Source organism: Apteryx rowi, unplaced genomic scaffold (assembly GCF_003343035.1).
Source record: "Apteryx rowi isolate R43461 unplaced genomic scaffold, aptRow1 scaffold_183, whole genome shotgun sequence".
In the NCBI taxonomy this organism is placed as follows: Eukaryota; Metazoa; Chordata; class Aves; order Apterygiformes; family Apterygidae; genus Apteryx; species Apteryx rowi.
In genome coordinates, this window is record NW_020448119.1 from 1,182,960 (window position 1) to 1,204,071 (window position 21,112).

Below are 21,112 nucleotides of genomic sequence, written 5' to 3' on the forward strand. Positions count from 1 at the left end.
TATCTGCTTCCTATTTCCTTCTAACCATTTAATCCAGAGCTTATTATCAGCTTTTATGAAACTAAGAAAGCCAGTGACCAGTAAAGACAAGAACGGGAGAGTTCTGACAGCACCTGCTCACAGTGAGCTACCATATAGGGTTTGCTTTGGAAAGAAAGTATCATATTAATTATAGGCTGGCAATCCTGTAGGCTCTCACACAGTTCTAACCTTCTGTGGAAAGCACAGTTACAGCCTAACCAAAGCAGAGTATACCAACAGTAGATGTTAAGAGACAGACACAGACAAAGGCTAGTTCTGACCTGCAAAAATGCTTACTGAATTTCTCTGGAACTGAGCACCCACATGATATTCCAGCCACATGATTCAACCAGCAGAATGCGGAGGAGGCATACCTGACTATCAAAAGAACATTCCCTGCTGTCTAGGTCTACATCTTTCTTTCCTAAACATTAGGATGCCACTGTGTGTCCTACCATCACACAAGTAATTTCTCCTGCCCTGCTTCCACTTGAGAAGCCATGTACACAAGGTCAAAGCCATTTCACAAAGCAAGCACACTGGTCTTTGCTCACATCAGGAGCCAGCACACAGCCCTTCTCAAATTTCATTACCTGAAGTTTTCTTTGTGTGACAGAAGGTTTGGGTGCCAAGGACTCTGCAGCTGTTGGAGTGATTTTCCTTACAAAGCCACCATTCTTTGCTCCACTGCCAGCCACAAAAGAGGCAAGTAGTTTCCGCAGCTCACCTGTAAAGAGAAACATGCAAAAGCCGTCACCAATCCCATATGCAGGAGAACGATCCAAATTCACAGAGAATTCCATATAGCCAAGTTCCATCTCCAGAGCAGATTCTTTCAGCTTCTGTGAAAGCTGAAGCTTCTGAAGAGCAGAGAGGCATCCCACCCACCTAACTGGCAGGGCAGAGCAGGACAGGCAAGGCTCCAAGAAGTTCCCTGGTACTTAGGGACTTGTTCAGAAGGATCAGGGAGCAGCTGTTTCTATGAATCCTTTTTTATCATGGCAAGCAGGAATTGTACAAAGTCTACAAGGACAACAGGATAAGCAGCAATTCTCAAAATTCCAACAGGGTCAGGAGAAAACACTGGGGGAAAAGCTTGAGAACTTGTTCAACCCCCAGAAGCTTTCATGATGCAGGAATCCCTGTGTAAACATACAGCTTTCCTACTACCAAACGCCCAAGAGGCAGAGGGCTGTCCCACCATCTCACGCTCTGTTCTTTACAGAGAGGGGCTTCACCCATAGCTGTCAGATCCCAGAAAAAGATGAGAAGATGTAGTTATATTGTGTCAGACAACAACCTGATAAAATATCAGCACACAAAAGGATTCTTCCCCTCTGCCTGACAGCAGAAATGTGCTCTAGAATTAAGGCATTCCTCACAGTACAATCGCCTCTCCCTATACCTAGAATGGAAAAGTAGTACACTTAACTCCTTGTTAGGCTTCTTCCAGTGCAAGGACAACTATCTCCCCCTTCCTCCATATTCTAGCTCTGTAAATCAAGTATCCCGGCTGTGCAGTCTCCCTCCCCCAACTTTACCAGCTATTATTCACAACTGCAGGATCCATGATACAGTTTTTCATCAAGGCTTAGTTGTACACAGCTGAGAGCCAAGGTTGTGAGGAATGGGAAGAAAGATGATCTGAGGACTCACAGTACCAAAGAATGCTAGGACAAACATCAATAAAATACTCACCAAGATAGGGACAGCAGGTATAAAGTAACTGCTGATCCACCAAGGGTACAGAGTCCTGGTGAGAGAAGGAAGGAAAAGTTGAAGGACAAAGCAAGAAAGAAACAGTCTTTAGAAAGTCAGAAATTGCATATACACGGTCACAGGCACATTTCAAAGCAGCCTTTCCACAAAAACAATGAAGCTAACTGGATTCCAAATCAAATGCCTTCACAGTAAAATGATGAACTTTGCAACCACGGGTTCAGTGGCAGCCTTGTAACGCATGGAAATCTGCTCTACATCCAGTTATACAGCTCAACCTTTACTTCTGATTACCAAAGCCCAACTGAAAGCTAACAGTTTCAGAAGAAAACCAGGGCTGTTGCCACAGCTGCTACTTGTGAGAGAGAAACTTATTCATAGAACAGAATAAATAAGGCACATTTGCTATGCATTACACTTTCACAGGTGTGGAAAGTAGATTCAGTAGATCTCTGCACCATATCTCTGCCACTGAGAGATGGTGCAAAACAGAACTTTCTAATTGGAACAGGATACACATAGACCTTAGCTAACATACTGCTGATTTTTCCAGGAATACTATCTGTTCATTGCCATGGATGGAATATACAATGTTTCAAATAACTCCCAAACACTCGCCTACTTCTCTGCTTGCTCAAATTACTTCCAATTCAGTTACCATTTGCCATACAACTGGATAGAAGTTGACTCCAAAGACAGCAACCTTGCTTTTACAGTCCTGTTTTTCTATTTCTGTTGAGTTCACCATTACTAATATTTATTTTGAGGAAGAGCTGCAATTTATCTCTGCTTAGCAAGCAGAGCTAAGAAATCTATGACCAGGAAAACAGCTTCTGTATATAAAAAAAAAAGCATTTGATCCTCCAGCCTAATTTTGCACCTGTTCTGCAAGCCATTGCAGTACTTGAGATGACTTCTGCCTGCCAAAAGCCTCAGAGCTCTAAGGCATACAGTTTACAACCCAGGACACAATGCAGTCTAGTCACTTGGACTAACCGGAGCATCCCATCCATTTGCCTTCATCTCCTCTGCTCAGCACAGCTACACTGACATTAAACTCCTGTGACTCCTCAGGCACAGCTTCAGAGGAGCTGCTATTGCACTAACTCACCAAAGCCCGAGTGGATGTCACAGTATCCATCATCAATCCCTCCTTCCTGACATCAGTGGTAAAGAACAACTCTTCAGGGACTGACGGAACCTGAAACAGAAACCAATTGTTACAGCCCAAACAGCGGTCAATAACTTATAGCATTTCTGATAAAGAGGGTTGTAAAATTTTAGCAACCTCTCCACCCACAAACAACAACAAAAAACTGGCACTGAGGATCCTCTAGGCCATAAGGAGAACATTTCCCCATAAAATTCAAGATTTAATTTTATCACCTTTCCATAAACCACATTCCTTACCCTCCCCATACAGCATCTTTCACCTTTCCAACAAGTTGCCGCTACTCAGTCACCTTCCTTCCAGTTGAGGAACAAAAGGATTTTAAAAGCTTATCACAAACCATCCCTTTATTAGGCAAAAAAATTCTCCATTAATTCAAGGATGTCAATTAGTACTTTGCCTTTGTGACAAGAACTTCCAGTTTTAACATAATTAGCTGTCAATTTGTTTACAAGATATAGATTAATAAGGACAGAATGTGTTTCAGCAAAAATTAGAATTCAAATTGGAAAAATGTTATTTCACACAAAATTCCACTATAGGAAAACAATTCTCCATTAGAGTACAGAGGATTGTTAAACCCCACACGAGTGGAAAAAATTAGTATTTTGCAGTATTTTAACTCATTTTTATATTATCTTCTATGAGTTTTGTGCCCTGTTTTTCTCCAGGGAAGAGCTTTAGGCACACAGGAGAGACTCACTTGAAAAAGCCAACCCAGAACTGCAAGAATCAGCAGTTTGTTCAGGAAACTCATCTCCTTATCTTCAGAAAGGACCATTAACCTACCATGCAAGAAGAGCAGCAGGAGAGAGTGTTAGATTTCAATAGCTCAATTTCAAGAGAAAAAAAAAAAAAACAAAAAAAAACACAACCTCACTTTGATTATACTATTTGTCACCATGTACACATTCCCAATTTGTCTGCTACAGAGCTGAAAGCATGTTCTATTCACTTTGTGTGTATGCATCCAAATAACATGCTATTATAAGTTTACATTGGAAAAGCCAGTGTTAAGTAACCCTCTAGAGTGTGCTTCAAATTCTCCTCCCATATATAGAAGAAAAAAAAAAAAAAAAAAAAACTAGAGCATTATCTAGGCATGGAAAACTTTGTAGGCCATTACACGGTTTAAAATTCACAGCTGCAGATGTAGAATGAGTGAGTGGGGACTCAAAGAATTTGGTTTAATTAATCAAAAAGCAATATTTAAATGTTAATCTCAGAGTTTAAGATGTGCTCCCTTTACAGTTTTATGTAAGACAAGAAATGTTCATGATTTGCTTTAGTGCAAAAGATGTACCTTTTATAAGAATCTTGAGCTAGGGCCAGCATGCATTCTCAGATGTCAGCTACCTCAAATACATGAACGTGCCTTCACAGAAGAGTTCTTTAACAGATGCCCTTTCCCAGGCTCTTACCTGTATATCTGCAGCAAGAGACAAAATACCTTCCTGTAGTAATCAAGAAAAGGAGCTATATGATCCACAAGGGAAAGGAACTCCACAATCCAAGGAATGGTGAGGATAGCATGTCGGTCCCGAACAGATTGTCTCAGAAGCTTCAATACATCCAGTACTGGCTGGGTCTTGATGGACAACAGAATTTAAAGCAGCAGCCTGAAGTTACCTTTTGATACTTAAAGAAAAATCTTATCTATATCATGATTTTTCTTGCTACAAATCTTCTGTGCAAATACAGGTTGCCATTTTGGTTAATGAAAATTTTTCTCTGCACCACAGAGATAGAAACCATACTACAACAGCAACCACAGGTCCCACTGGGACTTTCAAAAGGAAAGTTGTAAGGCTATAAGCTTGACTGTGTACCAGTGGAATCAGCTTTAGCCCCCAACCTCCATGCATTCAGTGTGCCACCTTGCTAGGAGCAGGGTGTGAAACTAACAAAAACCATTTCTGGTGGCTGGATTTTACACTATAAATACGAGTTCTGCCTAGCCAAGCCTAAATTCTGATATGACAACCCCAGCTTGGCAGAGACAACAGAAGACACAGTACCTCACCATCACCACACTGCTCCCTCTTTTCTATCTTATACAAACTCTCTTTTCTTTCCTTTGTCTGTATCCTCAAGACATGTAACAGGGGCACAGACCAGTGTAACATCATCCGAGGAACCACTGGCTTGCTATGAACTGACATCACTAATCCCAATCCCCTTTTTGGATTAGGAAACCTGCCTGTCAAGCAAAGGTTCATGCTAGATTTCTTGGAAGTGTTTGGTTTCTTACTCTGTTTCTTAAAGCTACTGCAGACTCCAGCAGGTCTCTAGTTGGCTGTTCCACGGTGCGATATGGCAAGAAAACAAGAAACCCCAGGAATTTGGCGAGGAGTCGTAGGCTTAATAGCACCACAGTGAAACGCTTCTTTTCGTCCTGAAATGAAAAAAGGAAAACAAGCTGGAGCAATGCTACCCTAAACTGGCAAAGCAACTACCTACACAAAACTTCCACTCCTTTCATGTAGAAGTACCACCTAGCTTTGCCACTGCTTTTAATAACACTAAATTTCCAAAATGCATATATATTATAAACATACATATTTAAAATTGCTTCTGCATCCACTGCTCCACCTATAGCAAGAAGAAATTAATTTGAGAGCTTTCTAAAACAAGCAGCTGCTCAATCACACCTTCCTATTATTAACTTTGGAATCAGTGAGATGGTAGAGAGCTGATCTCATGACGCCTCCTCCATATGGTTACTGCTCTGCAAGTTTCCATGAACCTTTGGCTGCTACTTTGCTAATACAGATAAGCTCTGAGACCTCTGCTAGGTATAGATGAGTGAACAAGCATCTGAATAGGCACCACTGCAAATTCATTCTTACTGAAGTCTTTCTATCCGGAAGAGTAGCAAGGTGTTATTGCAACCAAGTGCCACAACTAAACCCAGTTATTTCAATGATGAAGCAGATCTGACATAGGGTACTAGTAAGCTAAACAGAGGCTCCCTGACAATAAATCACTTCCAACCGTTGTGCATCATCTCTTAAGACACAGTTCCAAGAGGCACCCTGAAGCACACAAGTAACTGGGAAGGGACTCAGACATGTAAAACCAACTTAAATTGCCAAGTTACAACAAAATCAAATGAAGAAGCTCTTGTCCTGCAAATACAATGGCAGACACTCCAAACAACTTATAAAGTACTCTTAAAGGAAGAAAATCCCATTTATAACCAAATCACCAGTTCTTTAGCTACAGGAACCATTCAGGGAAATTTCTGTCAGATGTGTTTGCAAGCAAGCTTACCTGTTCATCCATATCTGCTTCCCCATCACTGTGCTCATGCTCTATCAGAGTAAGGCCATCTAGTTCAAGTATCTTCAGGCACAGGCTATCCACCAGGTGCTGATTGAACTGATAACTTCAGCAAAAGATGATGATGAGTCAGACTGGGCTGGAAACAGCAGTAAAACCTCAACTAACACTCTGCAATATTTCAAGCCTTTGTCACTGAATCATACTAAGCATCACAGATTTTTATCTAACCAAGAACCTCCAAAGCACCACACTGACAGCCAAGAAAGCAAGGGACAAGACTTCTGTGGTTCTAATGCTGGCTGACCCCCTTCTCCATTCTTGTCTTTCACTCCTTGGAACTGCCACTGCTCAGCATGTCCCAGCATAATGATAAGAATGTGGATCTGTCCAAGCAGAAGCTGTAAACTGTGAGAGACTTGAATCTATTCTTGGATTATGAAAAACTGATTAAATAAAAACATGAACATGGCTTCACTCTCTCACTCCTTGGCTTCATGCACTACCTCACAAGAAACATTTGTACAGTCCAGTGCTCTCGCTATACAGCGCTGCACTCCTTGGCACTGGGAAATGCTGATGGCCTGTGACAAGATACTATGGTTTTAAAGAAGGAAAATTACTACAGTCTAGCCTAATGTAACATCCCTCCCTTGCCAATTCTTCCCCCGGCCAGAACATATCTATTAGCATGTTCACTGTGCTTGGCAACCAAGGACACCGTGGTATTTTGCAGTTTGAAAGCATGCCCACCGTGCTCTGCTTAGGTTCCACCACCCCCAAGCTCTCCAGAGAACTCCCCACTGTGAAAGAGGCACATTAGTGTTCCCTACTCCCCCACCAACACTTCGCCAAGGAAACAGTGACCATAGGTGGCTAACCTGCCTGCGCTGAGGATGAAGTCCCTGAAGAACTGCTGACACCCTGTGAATGAAGGGGATGGGCAAGGTCCTCTGATGCTCTGAGGAACAACAAATCTTTCCTGCAGCCTCTTCAGCCGGCTCAGATTATCAGAACCCAGCATATTAAGGACGTCCTGGTCTGGGGTGTCTCCCCAGCTTGTGCCACCACCAATAGGACCTTTACACATCTTCAGGAGACAGGAAGAATAGGGGGGCGGAAAATTCATAAGAAGGCATTGTTTCACTTCACCTCTCACCCCACACATTCCCCCTCCTCATGAGACTTTGTTTTAGGAGGGATACAAGCACTGCCAAGAGTTAAGAAAAGACAAATGAAAAACGGAGAAGTTCAGCACCTATGACTAATTTCATCCTGTTGATGTAGAGTCCGTTTCACCTTTTTCCCACAACCTCCTTTGAAAATACACCTCAGATAGGACATTGCCAAGAAGACTTGAATTGTTGGAATACTGAAAATTCCTTTAATATCCAGTCTGAATTTGGATCAACGTGTGTGGACCAACACCCTTAAATTGTTTTTTTTTTGTCCATCTTGCTGTCCAAAAGGAAAGCCACAGATAAGCTAGCCACTTATAGAGAGAATACACCGAAAATTTATTTTTCAACCAGAAGCATTTTCTCTTTCTTTATTCTTTCAGATACAGTAGAGTTGAAATTGGCCCATAAAAATGTATTTAAAAAAAAAAAAAATACTTGTTGTGCTGTTACCCAGAAGAACCATAGATACTTTGCAGCTACTGTACTCATGCTAGAATCAAGAAACAATCATTAACATTGCTGGGGAACATAACTGGGCATCCCTGCATTTGATACATGTCAAAATACATACTTTACATTTCAAAAAATTATAACTGCTCTAATATTAGAAGGTGAAAGTAAAGAATGAAGAATGAAGTCTTAAGGCTCATAATGTGCTCACCGTGCCTTAATTCTGATTTACACAGGACTTATCACTGATTTGTATTTCAGGAAAAGGAAGGAAATTCCCATCCTGAATACTTGGCTCTCCCAAATAAGTCTCAATAAGAAAATCTCAAATAAACCTGCAAGACACAGTTTTTTTCCTGGGCTGTGGAAGGGACAAAACAATATTGATGAATTTCTTCATGAAAAAACAAGTCATTTACCTGGATGAGCTGTTTCTGAAAGAGCCTGGCAAAGTGGCTGTGATTGCAGGTTGCAGATAAGTGAGCCATCATGGCCCTATGAAGAAAACATCACAAAATGCTGACTGAATCTCTGTGGTATGAAAAAGCATTTTATCCTCAATTATACCAGAAGCACAAAATGACTGCTTTTAAGAAAGCGATCTCCAGAACTCTTTCAAAGGAGGACACTGCAATGTCTTCTTTATAATCAAGTATCACAAACACTGAACCCCATCTGCTGACCATGGAAACAAAAATTCTCCCTGGATTCTCCCTGAACACCTGCAGAGCAATCATAGCTCTAGAAGAGATGAATAGACACTGTTCCTCTACTGCAACCACACCATTATTTAGGAAGAAAATAAACTATTTCTGCTCCCACTCTCACCTGTACAGATCAGTGAGCTGAGAGTTTACCTAGATGCAAGTAAGAAAACAGCAGTAGCAGTACTTGTGATGCTTGAAGAGAAAGAAAATTTTTCGGTTTAAATCTCAGGGTTGTTTTGGTCCTCTGGTGAAAAATCACCTTCACACATGTAACATGAGTAGGCTGGAGGTTAAGACTAACACAGAAGCCTACAAGGCAAACACTTTTCAGAGCTGAACAGTTTGTTTATAAATACTCTATTTGGATAGTACCAATAAACACAACTTGCTTTCCATAGAAACAGTCAAACTTGGCTTGTTTTCAAAGCCAAGAAACCAGAATTCCCTGAACTAGTTAGAAGAGTTAAGAGATTCTAAACATATAATATGCTTCTCTACACATAAAAGCAGTAGGGCATTGAAAATATGAAAGCCACATCAAAGTACATACAATACCAATGCTCAGACCACAACATACCAGTGTGAGAGTGGCTCTTTCTGCAGTTATGACCAGGGACAGAATTACACCAGGACTGACAAAATTAGGCCCTTGCCACCTATGCCTTGTTTAACATAACAGTTGATACCTCTAAATATAGTAGCAAGTTTACAGGGATAACATTTCCCCCAAAAACACAGCTCCCCTACAAATCAAAGGTCATTAGGAAGAACACGGAAATTCGGATGCTGAGTCTAGTACGCTGCACCAGCAGTTCAGCTATGTTAAAGAGCACTGCAAAAACTATAGTTCAGCTCTAGCTGAAGCTGCACTAGACTCTTACCTGATTTTGTTGCCTAAAACTCTTTCAAAGTCCCAGCCAGTTTTTTCATGATTATCCTCCCATTCACGCAGTAATTCATAAAAGATATCCCTGTGAATCAAGATATTCAAGGGTATGAATTCCCGGTCTTCAGAATTCGAACAGCAACTGAATACTCAATCACTCATAAGTTCCCCAGTGAGAACCTACTCCAGATTAAATAACTCAAGCCTCTAAGCATTCAGATACCTTGCAAAACTCACTAATATTAGTAGTATTTCAGCGAGTTTCAATTTTCCATGTCTCTGGCAGCAAGTGCTTAAGCTCAGACAGAATGACCAAAACACTCGTTACCATACACTGAAGACTGAGAAGCAGAAAAGAATAAGCCACATTTCATCTAAGAGGAGAGAAAAAAGGACCAAGACAATTTGCCATGCTCCCCTCACCCTGCTGCTGTAAGTGTTGAGGGAGGTGGAACGGAAGAATACAAAGAGTACCAGCTCTATTTGCAGAAGCAACCCACTAAGGTTACGCACTGTACTGGTATTTACCAGCAGCCTCAACAACTCCTGAAGAATTAATGTCTGAAGACATTATGCATTTAGCTCCTGCAGTCAATATGAACAAAGACCAAGGTTTTTAAGAGTGAAAATGTCCAGATTTTTCTACAGCATGCAGCATACAGACATTCTTAATGTCCTTTGTTCACAACTACAGAAAGACTGTACTTTGTGAGCCATAGGGTAGTACTAGAAATAACTTACCTTTGTTTCTTAAATATATGAAATGCTCTGTCACTGGGAAAGTTAGAGCGATTGTCAGTTTCTGGCTGAAAAGAAACAGATTGTACAGAGCATGGCAGCAGGAGAGACACCTGTTGAAAATATAAAAGCAGCCATTAGACTAAAGTCTAATCTCTAATGGCTCTAATTTACACAGCAATCGGATACCTAGCAAAAATAGGGAAGAGTGATCAGGAAGCCAGGTATCACCAGTTGAGTTGTTCAGACAGTAACCAGCAGTTAGCAACTGGGAAACCGCAAACACCAACAGTTGCATAATGTACATTACACTACAGAAGCAGAATCGCTCAATCTGATGGATGGGAGCACCTTGTCTCTCTAAGAAATCTCTCCAGACCAGATTGCAACTAGCATTGATACAGAAACGAGAAAGAACCATCTGCCATCAGTCAAAGCAAATCTTGAGTGCGAGATTCTTCTGAGAACACAGGATAGTGGCCGGCAATTACTGTATTATTCTTGTTTCTCCTACTTGAAAAGCATACGGCTTCAGTTAACAAAAAACCTTTACCACAACTCAGCTATTCACATGCCTTAGCCTCAGAACACCACACTTTCTTTGCCAATAGCAATCCCCATTTTTAAAAGATGGAGGAAATGAAATACAGAATAAAGCAGGCATTCCTACCATTCAGCTTCAGTTCCCTAACTCAGATGATTAGACCAGGAAACCAATTTTCATAGGCTGCATTGTCTCCTCTGAAGTTTCATTTGCCTAAAAGGAGTTTGTAGCTATGAAACAAAATTACCTCTTCCAAACTACATTCTGATATTGCATCCAACCCACCATTCTGGGACCCATGTTTATCAGAGGAGAGTTTCATAAGCCAAACTTGGTCCCGTCAAAGTCACTGGGAGTTCTGTCATCAAGCCCTGGTTGAGATCAGGGCCTGGAGCACAAAGTAAGGCTAGTCAGCAGTGATTTACAGCTACAGTCATTGGCCCGAGCAATTCACTGGCCCACTGACAAGAAAAAAAGTAGCTTTTAGACCCTTCCCAAAGAAAACAGGACAAGACACACACAATAGAAGGAATGAGATTTAACACTAAAGCCATCATAAATAAAAGAGCAACAACGAAAAGGTATGAGACACCATTAACTGAGATCTGCTAATTTTTACCTTGGCTGTGCTGCTTTCATAAGCCTGCCTGAGCTTCTCGTGCAAGGTGGGAGAAAAAGATGCAATCCGTTCATTTTCAGCCAAGAGCTTCAGCGTCCCCTTTTCTAAATGGGAAATAATTCTGCCAAAACAACATCCATAAAACCCACAGACAGACACAAAACAATACTATGATCAGACCTGAAGAGATGTTTATGCTCATTTTTATGAAGGTACCAAGTGAAGAATGCTAAGCCCCAGGCACCCAAATCAAATCCTGCTGGCATCTGGAGGGCCCACTGTAAACATCACCTGCACTCGAGCCATACAAAGAATCAAGTCTATTGCCATCTTCCCCCATTCTGTCTGTATCTAACATACCTATTGCACTAAATTACAACTACTTTTTTTATTGTTCTCATTTCATAATTTTTCCATTTTTGCCCAGTAACACTGAAGCTTAGGAGACAGATCAGTGCAAGGAAAACTCCTAAATATTCAATTTCAGGACATGTTGTGTGTTTTACAGGAAAATTAAACACTCCAGGCCTGTAAGTGGTAAAGCTCTAAAATCCAAGCACACTTGTTTCATCTCACACACACCTGCAGATGCAGACAGAAGGAAGAAAAGTCAACTCACTCATACTGATAATCCAAGACTTGAACAGCAAAATAAACACAGTTGTGCACATTTCGGAAATGCTGTTTCCTTGATGCATCTAAGGAGGAAAAAAAAGAAACATTAGACAACAGCATCTATCACCATTTATAAACTAAATAACCAACAGTTAGCTCTTGAGGAAAGTAGGAACTGTCATATCCAAAGAGTTAAATGGTTTTCCAGACCAGCATTCAATTTCTAGCTGTTCTGATTCCCTGGAACCCGAATGGAAAAATCCCCTCATCCCCATCTTCCCTATTCTGAAGGCAACTAAATTGTTTAATGCTGTATGGGAAAGAAGAGATTGCTTCTCAACCTTTTGGCCAACAGTGGCATCAAGTTTATGCCTGAATTTACCAGAAAACAAATGCAACAATTATGCATCTAAATGGATGGGTCCTGCATGCCCAAATCTATGGTCCAACCTTAAATTAAAGAAAAAAAAAAAATCACAGGTCAACAGCACTTTTGATTTGCAAGGAATAAAGGATCCAACATATCCCTCCTCCTCTTTGAAAGTTTGTTTTAGCAAATAACCACAGCAAATTTTGCACAATTGCAGAAAGCTAGATTCATATAGTACCTAGCAACCCTGCTTTAAACTCATGTTGCAGAAGCAATTCCCATAGATGCATGATTTTGGTTAACATCTCAGATCAGGCCCACAGAGGTAATGAGGCACTTTTATGGAATGTAAGACTGACTGTCTAAGCTAAAGGCAACTACTCTTCTATATCACAATACCATTCCATGGAAGTAACATTCTTTCCATTCAATACTATTGCTGACCTTCACTTCCTTCATTGACTTCAAGGTCACTCTCCCCATCTTCTGCAGAAGTGCCTTTAGACGTTAACAGCTGCAGAACAAAAAAGAGCTCCAAAAAAATATTTGGTACCAGGTTTTCTGGAAGAGAGAAAATGAGATACTAAATGTAGATATTCAGCATTGACCTGCTTTAATAAATGAAGGTAAAAAGACAGACAACTGCTCTATGCCAGGGTCAGCAGAAAAATCCCTCCCACATACAGCTGCAGAGGGAGTCAATATGGGAATTACAGGATGGACATGTTAGGGAAGAGTCTGGTTCCTCAAATTTACTTCTTTGAATAGGAATGTATAACTTCAGCCTCCTGCAACTCTGACTACCATGTCAGGTTCATCTGCTTCCGTAGACTTTTTGCCTAGGACCCAATTATTTCAGTAACCCTCTTGACTTGGTTTATTTGCTGAGATGCTACTTGTTTGTACACTGAAACTAACCCACAACTTTCACTTCCCATCTACCTCCCCCCATCCCAAGGGGCATGCAAGTTCAAAGCTCACAGAAAGGTCAGTCTCACATCTTCTGGGTCTTCACCTGCTATACAAGATGAATAGAGCTGCGCCAGACACTCCAACTGTTTCTTGCAGGAAACCTTAGCAGGATCTGCACAGGTCACCAGGTGGCTTTCAGCAGGGAGGCTAGCACTGCGAGCATAGCTAGGTTTCATAGGAGTACCAGGATCAAGAGAGAGCCCTGCAGGAGAAGACGCCTGGTGCAGCAGCTTGCATCTGAAATTCAAGATCAGTGATATACCATGTGACTGATGATGACAAACTGCAGTCACATGCCAAGAAGAGGTCTTTCTTACGCAGTACAGTGTGAAGAAATTCCTGCAATATCTAACCATGTCATGTATACTGTCTAAGACTGCTTTTACTGGGTATGATACTAATTTAACCTATCTTTTCCTTAATGAGAAAGGGTCTTGGGGCTAACAGTCAAAAGAGTCAAAGAACTAGGTTCAAATTCCAACTCTGCTGACACAATGTGGTGCTTTGGCCAAATTATCTAACTTATATGATAGCTTTTTCTCATCTAAACTGACATTTGCTAAGGACATTGAATCCGTTAGAGAACAGGTCCTAAGACTTTTTTTTGCACATACAATTCCTATGCAATTTTGATAGATAAACATTTTGCAAAATCTATGAAAACAAAGTTCACGGCAAGACCTCAAGATATATTTACATTAATAATGCCTGCAGAAGATCCAATACTGCTAAGTGGAAAGGCAAAGCAAAGGCTGATGAAATCCAACCAAACAACAACAGGAACAAACTACTTTTATTTAATTGCTAGATTCTAAATCAACAACAGTCACTCAGTTAAAGACATAGGTATTATTGAAAATATACCTACAGAGGCCACCCAAAATGCAGCAGCAGAGTGGCATACGTAACACAAGTGAGAAGCAGGATGGAAGCCAATAACAGAAGTATTAAACAATCATTAAAAATCTCAACAGAACAGCCACACTTCAAACATTGCAGCCACCTCTTGCCACATGTCTCAAAAGCAAAATCTTTAAAAGTCACTTTAAAAGCTGTGGGTAAGACTGGAAGGCATTTTTTTGTTTGTTTGTTTGTTAACTGAGGCAAAGAACTTTTTCTGTTGACCTAACGTGGAACTACTGCGATCAAGAAAGAAACAGACTCAACATGTGAGTAGAAGGGCTATTTACTAACATCTTTCATCTACCTTGCCTTGAACATAAGCACCTTACTGACATAACTGAACCAAATTATTTGCTATTTGGCACTTCCTAAACCCACTAAGGTCAGATTCTGACAAAGTAGTCGGACTCTGCTTCACTTCTGCCTTAGTACAGACATTTAACTCAGCATGAATTGCACCCTTGCCATTGCTCAAAATGACCCAGATGGGCTGGCGGCTGCGTTGGTTTTGCACCGCCCATCCCCACCACTGCTGAGGACACAACAGCAGCTCCCAGCTCCAAGCACTGCCCCTTTCAAGTCAGTTATGATGGGCCAGATCAAGCCCACACAATGCCATTTGGCCTACTTTAGTTTATATGGATTAGTGGAACATTTCAGATATAATTCAGATGGGAATATGCGCTTCACTGAAGTGCACAGAGCCAGGTTCAAACCCTGAGCAGTTCTGCTACAGATCCAGAATTTAAGGAAAGTGCAAACAGCAGCTCAGAAGAACCTAGTGGGTCTGTTTCAGCATTATGGACCCAATTCTGGTCCCACTGAAGTGGACTGAAAGGCTAAGCAGGAAAAGAATTTCACCCATGAACAAATACCTGACTCTTCCTAGAACTGACTTGAATAAGATCACAAAGTCTGATCACACAGTAACATAAAAAAAAAATTTTAATGCCTGAGAAAGGCCTCTTATTTTAAGGATTCTCGTATGACAGTTGTTTCAACTGAATTGATCAAAAATGGCAAGCTTGGTGAAACAAGGCTTAACAGAAATCCACTGCAGGTAGCTGCAGTCTTAGGATGACTACACCAAGAAGGGATTTCTCCCTTACTAGCTCAGTTCTCACATGTCCTGCGGAGTTCCCCCAAGAAAAAAAAAAAATCTATAAAGAACACTGATAGTTCTGTCAGCAATTTTAAATATTAGTTTCTCTATTATTGTACTTTGCTTCCCTCCCCCCCAAAGTATCAATCCTCACAGAGTAACAGTGATATCATTTTACAGACAAAGGACGAAAGTCACACAGTAGCTGAACGGCAAAGACAAAATTAGAATTCACCTCATCTCCCAATACACAAAATTTTAGATAGATAGCTGAAGCAAACTATGCTCTCCATCACAGGTGAAATCTTCAAAAACAGCCTAATTACACTAGCACAAACCCACTCATTTCACCTGTGCAAGTCTAAGGAAAGCTGTTCAGGAAACAGCCACATGTCCTAGCCCAAGAAAAGGCCATCTTATAAAAGCAGTGAGGACTGACTAAATTCTTCATGAAAAAGTCACAGTCATTGTTGCAGAGTCAGCACATCTTTAAAATTAGAAGTGTAAGCTAAATGCACTAGTATCCTAGTCTGATAACAGACTCATACTTGGTTTTAGGCCAATTATAGTTTAAGGTTACAATATCCATTTTGGATAATCTTCTGGTCATTCCCACTCTCATACCAGTACCATCTTAAAACAAGAGAAATAGAATCAAGTCTATCACCACCCTCTCAGATTGTACCTTTCTTTCTTCAGCATCTCCCTCTCCTCTTGAAGGTTGCTCCCTACCACAGAAGTAAGATTTCCTTCCTGGATGGCAGTAAAGGCTTCAAGGCTTGTCCCAGATGGAAATCGAGCAGCTGGAGACTGGCTGACAGGTGTAGAAGTGAAGCACATCTTTGGTTTCGAGAGGGGGCGCTCGGCACTTACAGGAGTTGGGTTGATTCGCCTTGATGGTTTGCTTTTGCTGGAAAAGAATGAAGTCCATTGAAATTTTAAAAAAAAATAAAAAAAACATAGCTCACAGGAGAAATGTGCATGCAACTCTTCCTGAAGAACCTAATGCTAAAGTAAAATGGATAAGCAAGTAAGGAGTCGTGACAGTGAATTCCTAAGCTGTGCCTATAGTTGCTGACTTTATCCTAGTCACTGAATAAAAAGCAAGTACCCACAGAACTACGGACTGTGAAAAACAGCCTATTGCCCTTTGCAATGAACACAATCATCAGTTACTAAGGCACAGAACAGACAACACAGTACCACTCAACTCTTCTAAATTGCCTTGTTTAAAAACATTTCTAGTTTGGGAGGCCAAGATGTGCCTTGTTTTAGCAACAGACCAATTCAGTCGCAATTTCTAACACAACCATGGAAAAAAAAAAAACAAGATGCCATTGTCCATCATAAGGAGTCCAGGCTCCTAAGTTAGCACCGGCCCCTTAAGTTTAGGGAAACCCATCCTTTGTGCAGAGCTACCAAGACTGGTTCTGGAGGAACAGGCTCTGTAATGCAGTAAGAGGCACTGTGGAAAAGAGACACAGCAACATAAAGCATTACATTTCTCAAGGAAATGCTGGTTACTACATATTAATTGCTATGGGGTTCTCAAAATCACTCTAGTATTGCTTCCACCTACTGCATGACCTTTCCCACCACCCCCCTGCCACCCCCCCCACACACATACACACACTTTTTTCCTAATTGGGCATACTGCAACTGATGAGAACTTACTGTCTATGCCGGAAATGCATCGTATCTCCCTTGGCCAAAGCATCATTTAGAGCATCATGCAGACAGTCACACACTAGGCAGCCAGCCTAAAGAAGCCCTTCAGAAACAGAACTCCTGTACAGATCCAGAGACCTATCAATTTTCAGCTGGAATTTGTCATGACCAACACTAAGGCATCAACTGGCACTTGGAGCAAATAAGCTAACATGAAAGCATTATACTTGGTAATGAGGATTTTAGAGAGTAAAATCCCAAGAGAAAGAGAAAAGGACTGAGACAACCACAAAACAGAGACCTGTCCAGAGCTAAGGCAAAGTCACCTAGGAAACAAGTACTTGCTGGGAACCAAAGAGAATACAGGCACTAGCTAGCCATTTTGTCCACAACCACATTACACAAACAAAGCTGTACACTAACATCCATTACCAGATGTTGTAGAACATCAATCCAAAAGCTTTTTTGTGTAGCATCAGTAAAGCTTAAGGGCCTTTCAGGGCTGCTCTTCATTAGCAATTCCTATTGTACTGAATGACAAATGTGAAGAGTCAAGATAATGCTGACTTGTTAGAACATGCAAGGACAAAACTGTGCTCAGCTTCCCATCAGCTACTCTGTGACCTGGTGAGCTACAGGGAGCATCACAAGTGAGAGGCTTAAGAGGAATCTGCATGAGTTCATGGAGCAGAATACTCCATGAACTACAAACACCTGCTGTAGCAATTTTCCCCTACGCAGCAACCTGTTACAAAACGGTTCTGGCCAAGAAGAATTAGAAACCAGCCCCCAGGTACTGTTTGTTACAGCACCTTCTTATCTGGACATGCACAACAGGATGAGCTAGTCAAGGAACAGTAACCTGCAGCACAATCAGAATGAAAGAGCAAGGCAGACTTGCTCTTACTTTGTCCAGCCAGAGGCAGCACCCATGGGCGGAAACTCCTCCAAATTGTTGAGATTTAGCTGGCTGGGTGGGGATCTGGCAGAAACAAGAGGTACTTCACTCTGCTTCCTTCTCCCTGCACTCCATGATGTACTTTCACTTTTTCCATCTTCGTCTTCAGCCAGGGAACGTCCTAGGTCCCGAACTACCTGCCGGCCAGAGGCACTGACTGAGCTGTTGCCTTTCCTTCTGCCTCGCCTCACTGGCGGGGCTTCAGGCATGGGTGTAAGGAAGCTCCCCAAGCTGGCCTTCTGCGATGAGCGCTTCTCACTGTGGTTAAGCACAGGACTGTACCCAAAGCTTGGGCTGCTAGTGGAGACCATGCTAGGGAAGTCACTGCAAGGGCTAGATAGGTTTGACCCAGAAAAGGAAGAGGAGCCACTGGATGCAGCAGCAGGAGAAAAGCTGGTATCTGTGGTGCAGGAGGTCACCGAAGTCCTTTCAGAAAAGAGCTGCACCCGGCTGTTGTTTGATCCTGTTGCATGACCTGCCCTCCTTTCTGATCCTGTCCTTTGGTTTCCATGGGCTTTGGAATTAGGGGTTTTAGCAGGAGTAGAGGGTCCATTAGTCAGGATCTGGCTGGTCTGCTCCCTTAAAAAGTTCAGCAGAAAAGGCACAAAGTCTTTCTGAAGCAAGCTAAGAGATACCAGCTTCTCATGGATGTGGTTCTCCTATAAGGAAAAAGGACAAAGTGTTAATGAAAAGATGCTACCTGATTCTTTCCACATGCCTAGACTCATCTAGTAGTAACTATGGGATTGCAACACACATTAAAGAGCAATATGATTAGTCAAAGCAGGTCACTGAAATTCAGGTGACCTTAGCGCTGGTCACATATCTTAAAGCCAGCCTTCAAACAAATCGTTTTGGCACAGGTATTCAGATGGAGTCCTTCATTTTGGTCTCTGACCAGGAAGCAGCAGAACTGTTCCACAGAAAACTCAGTATTATTTACTGAGGATAGAGCCAAAAAGAACTTGAAGCAACTGGCACCTCTAAGTCCAATCTTTCAAAGCAAGACATCAATAGCACGATGCAGCTAATGCTAATATAAAAATCCACAAAAACCTGCAACTTCTCTGTTCCCAATAATACCACCTGCTTCCACAGAGGGGTGCTATAACAAGTGTTTAAGCGCTTTGAGTCTTGTAGCACCAAACACAAGAGCAAAACTGCTATTCCATTTCAACTGATTAATTCTGCTCCCTTGCAAATCACAGAGGTCTGAACAGAGACTGTGCAGCTTTAAGGTACATGAAGTTTATATTCCAGAAACCTAAACAAAAAACGGAATCAACACATTCAAAAACCTAAACACAGTTGCTATCTCACAAGGGTATAATTTCTAGACAAAATTAAAAAGACTTCATGTTATAAGCACAGTTCATGACTTTGTACACTCGGTAAAGTTTCTTCTGTTCTTAATACTGCACCACACTTCCATTTCCTCTCAACAGGATTCAGCAACATTCACAACAGTAACAGAAGAAGCTCTCACAGGCAGCAATTTATTGCTTATTAATACTAAAATCATTGCACACATGTTCCTGTTTCATTTATAATCTCATCTCCACTATATAAAAGGTAAAGAGAGCAAATGATTTTTCTGAAAGAACTGTTTGCATGAAAGCAGGCAGTGAAGCCACGGTCATGATTTGCTTCGCTCCTGCAATCCTCAAGGCACCGATGCTGAAACAACTACAGTATTTGAAAATGTGAAACCAATTCAGCTTCCTAGTGAAGTACAAAGCTCTGACACAGCCTGGATAACAAACGAAGCAGCCAAGACTCACTCTTACATTTTGTGAAAAATAAGAGGATCAGAATACAAACTCTATCAGGAGTTCGAAGATCAGCTCCAGACCAAAACTGTCAGGAAAGCTAGAGCAAGACATATTCTGCTATTTCTTTGGATGCCTACTTGGGCTTAACACAGAGGCAAAAGAATAAAATTACAGTCTGCGTTATGCACAGGGTCACACTGTTTCTCAAACTCTTTTGAAGCAGGACCTGCTTTTGTTCATCCTCCTCTGTGAAAGCCAATCGTGTTCAGTTTATCCACCGCAGGACAATCTGTTAGCAGGTACCAGCCGCAAGCATTCTGCTTGCTTTCTTCCTCCAAAGCAACTGAGCTGCTCCCAGCAACGCTGGGAGCTCCCTATTTTGCAAGTGTAAACTCTTCAGTTAGTAATTAGAGCCTGCACATCCCTCACCTATGCGGCAGAAACTGAACTGCCAGCTCTCAAAGTTCATAACCTCCACAGGCCACTCCTGGTTCACAGTTTGAAAGATACTGAACATAAAACATCGGTCCCTTCTTTCCTAAGAAGTTTAGAAAGATAGCAATACTTGACTAGCTCATATGGGTGACAGCTTAATCAGCAGCAAGTTTTGATTTTAATTAATACTGGGTAAGATGTTCTGAGGTGCTCAGGCAGAAAATGCTTTAAATACAAATCTCATGTCTGGTTGTCATCCTTGAAACATAAACACTCACAGTCAGTCTGTGATTATGAATGCTTTTACTACCACACAAACCCAAGTGCTCCAGCCATGGCATAGCTGCAAAGCTCAGTATACTCAAACCCCATAAAAAACAGCTCCCGGCCCTGGAAGATCCTTTTCAGCAGAGAAGCGGGAAGAGCAACACGTTGGGAAACACTGTCATATCGCTTCAGGGTCACTCCACAAGCCCACGAGAAGGGCAGAGAACGAGGCACGGTCTCCGATCCCAGGACACCTGCGCCAGGCTGCGCTGCCGGCTGCTAGAGCAGAGTTTCTGACAGCTTCGCAGCTCCCTCGACGCCACTTTCTCCCTCGGCGCTGCGAGGTTTGTCACCCCCCAGTGTCACTGCGCTCCCTCAACACACCGGCTCCGCTGCCCTTCCCTCCCCGCCGGGGGGCTCAGAGGAGACAGGCCGCCCGCCGCCCCCCCCGGGCCTAGCCCCGCGCGCTGCCGGAGGCGGCGCCGCACAGCGCGGCCCCGGGCAGAGCCCGCCCGCCGCGGCCGGGGGCGGGGGGCAGCCGCCGGCCTGCTCGGCCGAGCTCGGTGGCCGCGCGTTACCTCAGCCGCGCGGGGGCCGGAGCCCTGCCGGAGCCACCGCACCACGGCGCTGGCCGCCACCTCCTCCCGCAGCAGCAGCTCCAAAACGGCCGCCATTCCCGACCCCGCCGCCGCCGAGCAGGCGCACGAGCCGGCGGCGGGAGCTCGCGGGCGG

At 42.4% G+C, this 21,112-nt stretch overlaps 1 protein-coding gene across 4 annotated transcripts in view; it reads right to left on the bottom strand.

Moving 5' to 3' along the window:
• CDAN1 (codanin 1) overlaps positions 1-21,075 on the bottom strand; it is a 32,747-nt gene extending 11,672 nt beyond the window's left edge. For 2 of the 4 annotated variants that reach the window (XM_026061617.1, XM_026061614.1), the window contains exons 1-18: positions 20,959-21,075; positions 17,856-18,565; positions 15,966-16,190; positions 13,319-13,512; positions 12,748-12,864; positions 11,938-12,016; positions 11,319-11,463; positions 10,159-10,268; positions 9,413-9,502; positions 8,244-8,319; positions 7,075-7,283; positions 6,185-6,299; positions 5,163-5,306; positions 4,333-4,499; positions 3,615-3,696; positions 2,852-2,941; positions 1,720-1,774; positions 615-748 (exon numbers count right to left, since the gene is read on the bottom strand). In XM_026061617.1, the coding sequence (XP_025917402.1) occupies positions 615-748; positions 1,720-1,774; positions 2,852-2,941; positions 3,615-3,696; positions 4,333-4,499; positions 5,163-5,306; positions 6,185-6,299; positions 7,075-7,283; positions 8,244-8,319; positions 9,413-9,502; positions 10,159-10,268; positions 11,319-11,463; positions 11,938-12,016; positions 12,748-12,864; positions 13,319-13,512; positions 15,966-16,190; positions 17,856-18,565; positions 20,959-21,054 (2,838 nt within the window). In that variant the 5' untranslated portion in view covers positions 21,055-21,075. The remainder of the gene's footprint in view (positions 1-614; positions 749-1,719; positions 1,775-2,851; positions 2,942-3,614; positions 3,697-4,332; positions 4,500-5,162; positions 5,307-6,184; positions 6,300-7,074; positions 7,284-8,243; positions 8,320-9,412; positions 9,503-10,158; positions 10,269-11,318; positions 11,464-11,937; positions 12,017-12,747; positions 12,865-13,318; positions 13,513-15,965; positions 16,191-17,855; positions 18,566-20,958) is intronic. The other 2 variants (XM_026061616.1, XM_026061615.1) reach the window with 2 other exon arrangements.
• Between the last annotated feature and the right edge of the window lie 37 nt (positions 21,076-21,112).